The sequence below is a fragment of the Aptenodytes patagonicus genome, chromosome 4 (genome assembly GCF_965638725.1).
Source record: "Aptenodytes patagonicus chromosome 4, bAptPat1.pri.cur, whole genome shotgun sequence".
Lineage (NCBI taxonomy): Eukaryota > Metazoa > Chordata > Aves > Sphenisciformes > Spheniscidae > Aptenodytes > Aptenodytes patagonicus.
This window is the reverse complement of record NC_134952.1, coordinates 56,753,797-56,766,037: the sequence shown is the minus strand read 5'-3', so window position 1 is coordinate 56,766,037 and position 12,241 is coordinate 56,753,797. Positions and strand designations below refer to the sequence as shown.

General features: G+C 42.8%; 1 protein-coding gene across 1 annotated transcript; it reads right to left on the bottom strand.

Moving 5' to 3' along the window:
- Positions 1–5,005: 5,005 nt before the first annotated feature.
- C4H4orf17 (chromosome 4 C4orf17 homolog) lies at positions 5,006–11,362 on the bottom strand. Its single transcript, XM_076337539.1, has 7 exons — positions 11,260–11,362; positions 9,256–9,462; positions 8,602–8,657; positions 7,014–7,178; positions 6,395–6,476; positions 5,910–5,978; positions 5,006–5,010 (listed from the first exon to the last, which is right to left on the bottom strand). The coding sequence occupies exons 1-7, from the start codon at positions 11,360–11,362 to the stop codon at positions 5,006–5,008; spliced, it is 687 nt and encodes a 228-aa protein (XP_076193654.1).
- Positions 11,363–12,241: the final 879 nt, after the last annotated feature.

Genomic DNA, 12,241 nt, shown 5'->3' with positions numbered 1-12,241 from the left:
GGAATTGTTTTGCTGACAGAGCATTTTTGTGGCGTGAAGGAAGCATGTTGCAGCTTGCAACATGCTTGCAACATGTAAGCCTGTCTTACATCTTCACTAGTGAAATTAGGTGTAAGGTGTGTGTATGTGTGTGTAAACGCACACACCCATGCACATGTTTTTAAATCAAGTGGTTGCAAATCCGAAGCTTACCTGTCTATGGAGAAATAGGCAGAAGAAAAAGATGGTCTGTCATGCTGCTCTTGGGAGGCTCCTAGTGCTAACTCCACAATGTCACAGCAGCTTGGTGACTAGCTGTTGCCTGTTCATACGCGTTGCTTGTCTCGATCACCTGGTCTTCCTGTCCTCACTGGTGCTTTAGCCAGTAATTGCCATTGCTGCTGTTTATGTTTTCTCTGTGCTAACCTAATCAGGTCATACCAGGCTGAAGTTCATGCCTGTTGTCATGAGCTGTCTCTACAGGATGCTGTCCTCAGGATGTGTTAACCGGTGAGATAGAGCAGTAAGCAAGAGTAGACTGGGGTTTCGATGGGCACAGCCATCTGACTGCTGCTGCCATCCGCAGCCTTTCAGTATCCTACAGTTCTGCAGCCATCTAGAAAAGGCTGTTCTTGGGGGACCTGGATTCGCACCGATAAGATTTCTAACCCTTTTCTAAATGCTTTAGATGCTTGGCTGTTTATTGGTGGAATCACCAGCACTAGACACGATCATGCTAGAGTAAAGTGGTGATTCACTTTCAGGCAGCAGGCTGCAGCTATGCAGAAGTCCTCAGGGAAAAGTGACGATTCAAGAAGCCCTGAAGGGCCATTCTTGCAATGAGTTCAATGTAAATTTATTGATGAAAACAGCTGAGTTGGTTGGAGCACATGAAAATCACCCCAGCATCAGATCAAGTGTGAGAAACTGAAACCTATTTGTGAGAGAGTCTGAGAGAGTAGCTTGTAAAAGCAAGAGGGCTTGTGCCATTTGTGACATCTCCAGTCCCTGCCATGATGCCACAACTCCTCATGACAGACCAGGAAGGTAGTCCTCCTGCCTTTCCAGCTTCTTTTTGCAGCGTGAAAGTGGAGGCTAGTAGGGTGGCCATTTGCTGACATCCCTGGGAAAAGCATCCCGAGCGGTCTTGGTCTTGTGCTGTATTTCGCTGTGATCCTGAAATACATACTCTGATGTGTTTCATATGCTGTGTCATTTTTTTTTCAACCCCTGAGTGTCCCTGGCTGCCTCTGTGAAGAGGGGCATGGACTTCCCAAGTAGTACCTCCTACCTCTGCAGCAATGGGCAACTGTTTGAAAACAGTAAAGTGACCAGAAATCTGTATCGTGGGATTTGTGAGAAATCATGGGAGTCTGAGTGTGGCTTTCAAGTTCGTTTAATTGTAGTCAGGGGCCTCTAGGCATCCTGCATCTGGCATTTGGCTTTTCAGTATGTTTAATCTCTTCTTATCTTGATGCAGGGAATATCTGTTATATATTTTTTCCTGTTGTTTAATATAAAACTGGTGGGGGGCGGGTTGGGGAAGATGGTTCACCCTGATTAAATTGTGCAGTCCAGGTGTATGACATGATTTATTTTCTTTGGAGAACGCTGTTAGTGTGTTTCTTCTGGCTTCCTGCCATTGTCAGATAGAGCTAAAGTGTTACTTTACTTACCTACAGTGAATAAGTTATAGAGTAGAGTTGATAATAGTCAATGTTATTCTAATGCATTTTATTCTTAACTGCTTAATGAAATTGTTTTAAATGGCGGCGCAGCTACCTGAGCTCAGCTCTGGTTTTTTCTGAAAGCTCTGAAAACCTGCCCATATTTAGTTACCATGCTAAAGTGCATAACTCATACTTATTTCTGTGTTCACTGCACAGTGCAAAGACTTTACATATTTATTGAACGGGCCAGATCTGCAGTGACAGGATAACCTCTCTGAAGAAGGATAGAAATAAATACTTGCAGAGAAATGCTGGTTTGCAACCCGAGCACTTCATGAAGCATTTAGAAATACTTGACATGGATGCATGACCATTTAAAATTGGTGTACTATCCAAACCTTCTCAGTAACAGCAGACAGATCCTAAAGACTGCAGACTCCCAGCTGTTGAGGGTAGGGACAAGTGATAGTTCAGAAGATGGGGCATCTAATTTTATTAGAGGACGTAGAAATGCAGCTGCCTCGCCAGAGTAGTCTTAAGAGTTTCTCCGTCCCTGCTGCGCCCTGACGTGATTGTAAGAATCTGCTTCGGCTTCTCCTGCTAGAGAATCCAGGTCACTGATAAAGCAGACAGGTAGGATCAAGGAAGGCATTGGAGGACACATGCACAACTTAAGCTTAGGATGAAAACTTGACTGGGCAACATTTGTATTGGGGAATGGCAAAGTACAGGTTGGATCGACAGGTTGCTACATATCTGAGGCACTTCCCAACATAACTTTAATTCTGATCTTGCAGTTCACACGTTGAACATAACCTTGTTCTTACTTTACTACTAGGATGGGTGAAGTGCCCTTGAGGGAGCTTTGCTTTCAGACATCTAGCAAGTAAAGTAACAGATGCTTTGGGAAGGGAAATGACTGAGAAGATGCAATTGATTGTAACTATCCTTGCAAACTATTGCCCTTCTGGCTCTAACATGTTTGCTCAGTAACCTGTCAGCTTCATGGAGGAAATATAACTGTGCTCTTGAAAGACGATGTTAACATGGTTGCTTTCATTTTGATTCTGTTCAGTAGTGAGCCTCTAAGGCCTCTGAGACGTAATTAAGTTTTTCAGGCTCAGCTAACGCAGCATGATGCTGAGAGACAGCTGATAAGAAACACTCAGGACAGAGATTTATATGGAATTAAGGCAATCTGAGTATGGCCCAAAAGCATTTGGTCAAGTATCTGGCCCATTCAATAAATCATTACCGCAGCTCAATCAGTGTGTGGTCACTCAACCCTGCTGTTTGGTTTCCAGTTCACTTGGTTTCCAGTTTGGTTTCCAGCTGACTTTGTAGTATTTACACCTAAGACACAAGGGAAGTTTCAAAGCACTGCCAGCTCCTCTCCAGCTCCGCTCCCATTTACTGCAGCCTGCAGGCTCATACTCTCATACAGCTCTATAGAAATTACATATCTGGGAAATTGATACCCATTTAAATCATTTTGTACAAATGAGTTTCTGCATCTGTGGCCTGAGTTGGCAGGTGGACCTGAGTAATCGCTCTGGGTGACTGGCTGCCTGCCAGCCATTCACAAGTACTCTCTCCATTGATCTGCAGCTACAGGTTACTTCACGCCTACCAGCCTGCTTCATCCGGCACTCTACCTGGCTGCTTATGTGCAGCAGTGAGTGAGCCCCAAGAGAAAGCAGAGCTGAGATTGTTCCCCAGGTCTTCGCATACTCCTCTCCTGCAGCGGGAAACGGGAATGGAGGCGGTAGTTGTTACTGCAGTAAACATGATTTGAAGTGAAGGCAGGGGCTCTTCGAAAGAGTACACTGAGCTCTGCTCTGAGCTAAGCTCCTCTTTCCTTAACACTGTGCTAGCAGGATTTCTCTCCTTCCCCCTCAAACAGCCAGATGTTTTGAATGAGCCTGTCTGCACTGAATAATCTTGCTCTGGAAAATAAACGGAAGTAGGGCTGATTTATCACCTTTCTTTGGTTTTGTGAGAATAAATTGACAGAGGTATGTTTAAAACAGATAAACCCCAATTATTCTGCTTTCACAGTTCACTCACAAGACCTGAAAAAGGGCCAGGTACATTTCTGTCATTGTTGGCCTCTATTTCAATGGCTTGAGGTTTGCATGGTGGTTTTAATACTTGTTTGGTGTCGTCCCGTCCCAGCCGTATCCTGTCCCCCCCCACACATTGGGTACTACAATTTGTGATGCTTCTCTGCTAATAATGAGAGCTATGGAAGCAAATTCTAGCTTGCTGTGAGGCAGACATCTGCAGTTACTCTGCAGGCCAGAGTTTGAAAATCCAGGGTCTTTTTTCTTCCCAGTGCCTGGGGCTTGACGTGCATCTCTGCAGATAATGTGTGTGTGCCCCTCTTCTTACCCCAGTATGTCTGTGACTGTGGAGTCAAGTCTGCACACAAGAGCTCTTTGTGCAGGCCTGGCTGAGTCACGGAAAAAGATGAATCTGATGCCAGAAAATGTTGCCTCTGTCCTTTTTTTTCGCTTAGCTCACTTGTACCTATGCAGCATGGTTTGGTTGAGTCACTTGAGGACTAAATATAATGAGCATAAAATTATTTTATATAACAGGGAGTCTGAACAGATAGCTTTATAATATAAGTGCTAAGATTACATATTTCTATATGTGAAAGTGACTGGGAGATGCTTTGGTGCCTCTCAATAGGGGGCCTCTACTGGAAAGGGGATATTTGTTGTTTGGGGGTGTCTGTGGCACAGGTGAGACTTCTGATAGAGTGTGAAGGCGGGATGGTCTCTTGTTTCCATAGCGCACTCTCAGTTGCAGTTCTTCCCTCGGAACAGCATGTCTGCTCGTGCTGGACCTCTGTTTCTCAGCGCTGAGAGCAGAAGACGTTCTTTCTTCCTTTCTGGAAAACATTTTGAAAAAGCAAGCTGTATATTATCAGGCTAGGCTTAGGATTGTGTTAGACTGGTTTGGCTTTGTTCCATACACAGCTGAGAGTATAGAAGCACATCCACTCTTTAGCAAAGAAGCCTCCCTGGACACCACTTTGAAGAGCAGAAGTTGTTGCTTTGGAGGTTTCTTCTTTTTCCTTCTTGTTCTTATGTAAGATTACCCTTCACCCACTCCTCCAGTAGAGTTACAAACAATAGTGAATGCTGGTAGCATTAGAGCTGGCATGAATGGCTTTGTTAAAATGGTAACATACTCTGGGACTGACTTTTGTTGCCTCTGCGTGCTTCAGAAGGGACACGAAGAGGTGATAGTGGTGTTTCTTGGGAGTGCCAGTATTGTTGGCTTGCCCTGACTGGGTAGAGGATGCAAAAGTGGGCTTTGGTAGCTGAAAAAGTCTGAGAAAGCCTGATTTAGCCTGCAAAGTGAGGGAGATATGTTAGATGAGGGCGAATCCCAAAGTTCGTTGGCACAAGGAGTTTCAGCTTGTGTATAACTTACAGGAGCAGATTTTAGGGAAGAGATTAAATCAGTACCTCTTGCTGCTACGTTCTTTCTAGCAAGAGGCACATGGAGTTGCACACGTCCCTCACCTTGCTGTATTTCTGAGTTGCACCAGTTAGGAGAAGATTTACATGAATGTCATATCAAGAGAAACCAATTGAGTGGCTGCAAGAATAGAGGGTCTTGGGTATCTAGATCTTAGAGAACTTAAATTCAGGTTCTAAATGTCATTTCTTGTATTGTCACTGAATTCTATGATTCTAATTTGGGTCCTGCTGCAAAGGCATAAGTTAGAGCTTCTGAACATTCACAGTCCCTGTGCTGTTTGGTGACTAGCATCCTAGACACATGGTGTCTTAACATTTATAATTTCCATTACTTACCCTGTTTCATGTTTTGACTTGCCAGTGATTCTTTAGCCGAAGACCTGAGTGAAAAAGAAAGAATGTCTAACTTTACAACTGGTATAAACTGTGCACTGCAATATACAGGAGGTTTTTCTCAAAGGGGTTTCAAGTGCTCCTAAAACTTTGTGATGCTCCTGTAATAACTACATTTATATCAAAGAGTGTGGAGTTGTTTGTAGTTAGGAGCATTTTTTATTAAGGCTGTGCATGATAAACTTCAATCACAAAGTTGCATTTTTCACAGGAGGAGAAAGCAAAAATTTCTGGTTATGAGGTTTAGCTTATCCCTAATCCTAGCAACCTCATTGCAGATTTTACCTGGACCAATTCATTTCCCTTTCTGGACCTCTCTGAAGAGGAGGGAGATGCGTTAGCGGACTCGGATTATTCATGTTCTCTGCTGTACCTTCCTTAGAATTCAGCTCGCTTTTGTCAGTCAGTTCTGAATAAATCAGACTGGACACAAAGTCTTTCTCTGAAATGTGAAAGTAGCAGAAATGTTATTAAAGTTCCCACTTGCTGCTCTGGATGTTTAGGGATGAATGCAGGAGTTCCCTTACCTCATTTTCAAAGGGCTTAAGGACATGAAAGACATGTTTCATTTGCTTTCTGCCTTCCCCCAGCCACAGCAGCCCAGAGCCCCACTGGGAGAGCACGTTTTCCCACCCTGCACCAAACCTGAGTGCGCTGAGGTCTGAGTGACTAATTTCTGTGTACTGTCACCTTACGGCTCAGCACAGCCACAGCTGAGCCAAGCACACTTCGCTGGATCCTATTCCTTCCACCTCAGCAACCCCACTCAGTTCAGGTCTATGAGAATTTCAGGGTTTTATGTGAATGTACAAGAGCACGTGCTTTTCAGAAAGGGATGCAGATGCATTTGTTTGTTACCTTTTTCACTTGCCCTTGTGAGCCATTTTTGGATCTCAGTAAGCGAATCTGTCTGCAAAATTTTGCTGAGTTTTTCCAGCACCTGGAAGAGGTACAGGATAATTACCATGAAGGAAGAGAAGCTGATTTGCGGCAGTTTTTGCATGTGTTTTAGTTTAGCTCTAGCTGTGTGAGTGTGCAGTTTTACAGCTGTGCAAATTGCCTAGCCTAAGATGTCCCATGAGTTTTGCCACAGTCAGCTAAGGACACCAGTCTGCAAAAGGTGATGTTGAGCTAGTGCCGTGTACGCAGCACTTCAGAGACACAGGAAGGAAATCCTAAGCAGTATTTACTACATATAAAGCCCCTTGCGTGTGATATGTAATATTTGCAGGCTGTTTTTTAGAGAACAAGTTTCAGCCCGTGTGCCAGCTGCATTGCTCCCCCAGTGATTGCCAATAGCAACCTCCAGTTAGGTGAAAGCAGCTCAAGAGTAAATCCTAAATACAAAAGTCAGTAGACTCCACACTGGGGTGGCGGGGGGAGGGAAATCTGACCAACAAAGTCCCACACCATCCTCAATAGAAATAAAAATGTGTAACATCATAGGAAGCCATATACCGTAGCGCTCACGTGTTACCTTTATTTTCCGATCCAGGTAGTGCAGGTCAGAATACACATTCTCCTGGATGCGAGGACTGTAATGCAAGTTGACGAATGGAGAGGAAGGCTGGGTGGGAGGCGCAACATGGATTCCCTGCCTATTTGCAGGTTCTGCAGAGGCTTGGAATCGTTTTTTCAGAAGCTTTTCCAAAATAGAAGACAATGTGTAAAGGAATGGTTTGACTCCATTTCAGCAGCAGTTAAAAGCAATGTGAAGTATATGGCTAATACTAGTCCCCAGCAAGAGTGTGCAGCAGAAAACACATCTAAAACTGTTACTCGGTTGAATATGACCACCTATAGGTTAATTGTTACAGCTTCTAATACACAGTCACTGAGAATAATAACAGATATCCATGGTATAATGCATAACATTGGATGAGAATGAAAGTGATGCCAGGTAGCTACTGATGGAAATCAGATGAGGAAGGGATTAAACCTGGACCTCTATGGTCTGTTTGCTATTCCATCATGGGTTTGTAGTGTGCTGCTGAGCCACTACTCTTCATTTCTCTGTGTGTAGGCTTCACCAGTCTATCGAGGGCCCAGGAATCAAAATGTGATTGGCAAAAGGTTCTGTTTGTAAGTGCAGAGGAAAAAAAAAAGGCAACTAACGGCTATTAAGAAACAGTAGTTTACTGAGTGTGGCTATATGGCGGTATCTGTCCATTATGTAGTTATTTTGCAGCCAAACCACAGTAAATACAGTTTGAAGAACTGTGTTCTGCATGTATAAGTGAACAGTAAAAATAAAGCATGGCCTTTACTATACCCAGCTCAGGAACCAAAGAGCAACATTTAGACAGACCCCCCCCCACCCCACACCCCGCAGTTAAAATAGAAAAGTTAGGAGAAAAGCGAGTCCTTATTTTTAGCATCTTTACTGCCAAACGTCTTCGTAGTGCCCTCTGCTGTCCAGTACCAGTGCAGCAACACTTGCATTCCCTTTTTCTCAAGAGTGTGCAATCCTCCTTGTGATACCGTTTGTAATGGAATACCAGCTTAGCCCTCAGCTCTCGTACAGTCGCAATAGAGGAGACGAGTAATTAGATAGCCTGCAGCTTGAGACTAAAGAGTTATTGCAGAAAGAATCTTCTACTGGAATTTATGAACACAGCTGCAAAGTTGGATCTAAACCCCAGCGTGCTGCTTCTACAAAATAGTGTCAGCAAAAGTAAAACTGTTGGCCGTAAGTAATCTAAAGAATCTTTGTGTTATGAGGGGAGGAGGCTTTTTCCTGTGCTTGTTTATTGTATAGTGTGACTTTTTTCCCCAGCAGTTTGAAACAAAGTGAATTTCATTCCCATCTTCATTGGGTTTGACCGTTTTTCTTGCTAGCAAAGCACAGTGACATTACAGAGCTGAAAATGATACAATTATAGCTTAGTTATCTAAGCTACCATCTCCCTTACAAGCTCTCATGTTCTACACATGGGATCCTCACATCCCTCTTTTTGGTTCTGCACTGTCCTCCTTAGCAGTCTGAGACTGTCAATTCAGGTTACAGTGTTGAGAAGTGAGAGAGAGAGCACCAAAATAGAGAGCTGTGTCTTTTTTTCCCTTACCTTTTCAGATGAAGTAGGGTTATTTTGAATCCTTTTAGGAACATCCGCAGGTCCTTCTGGAAATCAACAGGCAGAGTGTTTTCTCAAATTGAAAATTAAAGGCCATAAGGTACACCTTATGTTATATCGGGGTGGGGGTCATTTTTAATTACAAAAATGCACAAGCCATATTTTAGATATCTCTAAGGGGGTGTATTTCTTTCCTTTTTTGTTTGCTTTTACTACCTCACATAGTACATTAATGCAATTATTTGCTGAGATGCCTAAGAAATCTGAAGAAAATCTGGGAAAGTGTATTTTATAGATGCATGCTTGTAGTGCTATAGTGTAACCACTACTGCAGAATGCTGCTTACGGATGGAATAATTGCTGATAATTGTGAAATTATTAGATGTCTAGTGAGCATATAATCTCTAAAAGCTATAAAGATGCAAGGGTAATTAGCGAGGAGAAATCTTGTAAGATGTGGTGACTAACACACATAGAAGGGAAGAAATACTTGCCTTTTAAATGTACGTTCATTGCCCTATGTTCCCTTTACCTGGACCTGAGCTGTGATGACACAGTGCTCTGGCTGAGACCCAGTTGCACCTTTAACAGCTCAGGTTCCTCTGCTGCTGCTGTATAATACGGCAGTTTGGTGCCTCTACTCACGTGTCACAGACTGTGAAGTGCCTAGCTCCCTTCGCCTGAAACCCTCCAGCTTTGGAAGGTAGCAGTTGGCAGATGTATTGCTTCTGGCTTTCCCCGTTAGCACATGTTCTTGATCAGCTTCTTGCTTGGGGATGACTGTGTTGCTAGCAGATGGGTGTTCTCTTGAAAAGCTGCTTCTTACAACACAGACTGGAGCATTGTTTAATCCTGTGCAAAAAACCAAAGGATACAGTCTTTACTACAATAAACACACACAGTTAACTTAGCAGGTGATCTCCATGGAGGGTCTGTGCTGGAAGAATGGAAAACAGAGGTATCAAACCTGAAATTTGTATGTAATAATACAGGGCTTATGGAATGGTGTGTAAACAGTGAATAAACTTGGCATACTTGAATAGATGGCAGAGGGCCATAAGCAGTCTGTTACAGAGGACGGTATGATCAACCACTGCCTGAACAGTGATAGTGTTCCAGATAAAATCTGGAGAGTGGCCAGGTAGGGTGAAGCACACTCATTTAGCTATGCCAAGTCAGGAAATAAGTGTCATTCTTCCACCTCTCTTAGAAAGCTTGTGGTTTTCAATGAGAGTTGCAGCATTTACTGAAGAACTAGAATCCTCCTTTCTTAGCCAGGGTAAAAGGAATTTTATAAACAACCACTATTTTTATCATTAACGTAAGTCAAACTGGATTTAGTATGGCAAAAGCAGTGCTATTAAGTAGTTGATGAGGATTTTCAGAACCTTGATTCTGTTTAGTGTCTGACATAAGACAAATATTAAGCAGAAAGTAACTACAGCTAAACATTACTCTGCTGAGAGTACAAAGATATCCACCAAATTAATCTGGCTAAGCCATGTAAGACTTTGGCCTTTGCTGGCTGTGGTCAGCTTGTCTTTTTTACCAGGCTCTAGAAAAAGAGATACACACACACACACAAATACATACTTTATTTTTTATATGTTCTATATTTTTACTTTAGGTAGATTTTATATATATAAAAATAAATATATGCACACACAGACACATAGAATTGTGTACATTATAAGCTGGGTGGTCAATCTGAAAGGAGGAGTCTTGCTTTGTTCCTTCAAAGGCATCCCTTCTGAGATGCAAGAAATTGAGTTTTATTCAGAACCGATTTGGCCCTGCATCACCCTTCGTCCCTTCTTACAAAAGTTGTATTACAGACTCATCAACTACCAATACCAATCCTGATGCAATATCTGTCTACTTATTCTAACCGTCTCCAAGGAACTTGGCAGAGATTTTTTTCCCCCTTCGTGACCCTTCTGTGCCTTCTGCAGTGTAAATCTGGCCGTGTATCAGCAATTTTCTTTCAGCTGCTGCCAGAAAGATGTCTTTGTGCAAACATCCAGGGTCAGCTTCTGAAACAAAAGCCCATCCCTAGAAGTACTATTTCTTCTGCTGATGCAGATGGCACTGTGATTTTGACTGTATTCCTTTCAGGTGTAGGCAGAGTAATCACAGCTAGATCTAACACACAGCAGAGCAGCACAGTGTTTTTAGAGCACCAGGTTACTGTTATTAAATGCTGCATTGTGTAATAAGTTGCTTCTGGAAAGCTACAAGAATTATTTAGGTGAGAGTGAAATAGAGAAAAAAATTGTGACAACCTGTCTGTACACTTGTGAGCACAGAAGGAAAGAGGAAGAAATTATTTTAGCTTGAAAGAAATTATTTTAGCTTAAAAGAAATCCCAGACAGTTGTCTTAGTGAAATAGTTTTAGTTGTACCTTGTAAAGAATTTAGCGCTGCTAACCTTTATGTTACCAACCTGAGATTATTCATTGCTGAGGACGGGTAAAGATGCTTAGTGTATTGAAATGAAGGTAACGGCTTTTTTTGATGAAATGCTTCTCTTAAACAGGAAACGGGAGCAGTGGGTACTTTTGGAACAAAATCGCGTTACACTCACATTTCTCTTTGTGCTTGCTAGGGCAGTTGTCCAGGCTATCTGTGTGGTCCCTCAACAACTCTTACCTGGTATGTGACAGACCATCCTAGGATGCGGAATGTTCCTGGAGAAATAGTACTTTTCCCCTGAGCAGCTAGGCTGAGAGTAACGCCGGTTGTACTTCCACATGTTGTGGTTGAACTGAGGTTCATACACTGACTTGAAATTGGTATTTGTTGCGTAACCTTTCTTATTCTCTTGCAGAGTGTCTTTCTGCAGAGCAGGTAGGCTCTTCCGCTGATCACCTGAGGCCAAACGCTGGAAGTGAAGTAAAGAACATGAACTCACGTAGACTGAAAGGTAGCAGAAACTTCAATTACTGTTTTTCTTGTTATTTTTACCTCTTCCATACACAATTTGGAGAAGCTGTAAGCACAGGAGGGTGGAAGAAAGCTACCTACTGCTCCACTCCTAAGTAGTTACCTTGGGCAACTAATGCTGCTTGTGGGCACTTTCCAGCTGCTTTTACTTCCTTGCAGTTTCTGCTCCGGAGTTCAGCCACTCCTTGCCGTGCATATCTGAGACACCTTTTCGTAGTAACAGACTATATTGAAGCAGGGGGAGTGGATTGCTTTCTGACTTGTGACGAGAAGTGCAGGGACAAGTGATGATAGCAAAGGAGATGTCCAGGCCTTTTTGGTTTCTATCTTTTTACTAAGGGTTGAGTATGCAGAGAGGCAGTCCCATGTCTCTTAATACTTGGAATCTGTTCTAGATTTTAGTTTTAGAGGTTGAATAATAGACTATTAGCTGTTATTACCATTAACTTTTTTTTTTTCCTTTCCTGTAGTAGCAGTCACTAAAGTTCACAGTGTTCTCTGCCTCTGGCACTTGCTTAGGATACTCAGTACCATAATGTCTAAGATTGGGAACATCCTAGGAGTGGTGGTTTATTGAAGGTACCTTGCAAATGTCACACAGAGGGGTTAGCTAATCTATTTCGTGATGGTCCAGAATCAAGTTCATCAAACGTAAGAAATTCACCTGCAAGAGCTGCTGGCTGTAAGA

Bases quoted from the DNA above. Each gene is read 5' to 3' on its own strand.
- C4H4orf17 (XM_076337539.1), bottom strand. From the start codon at position 11,362: ATGTGGAAGTACAACCGGCGTTACTCTCAGCCTAGCTGCTCAGGGGAA. The intron at 9,463-11,259 runs GTAAGAGTTGTT...TTTTTTGCACAG, and splicing joins GATGGTCTGTCACATACCAG to GATTAAACAATGCTCCAGTC. The intron at 6,477-7,013 runs GTAACACGTGAG...TACCTCTTCCAG, and splicing joins ACCTGGATCGGAAAATAAAG to GTGCTGGAAAAACTCAGCAA.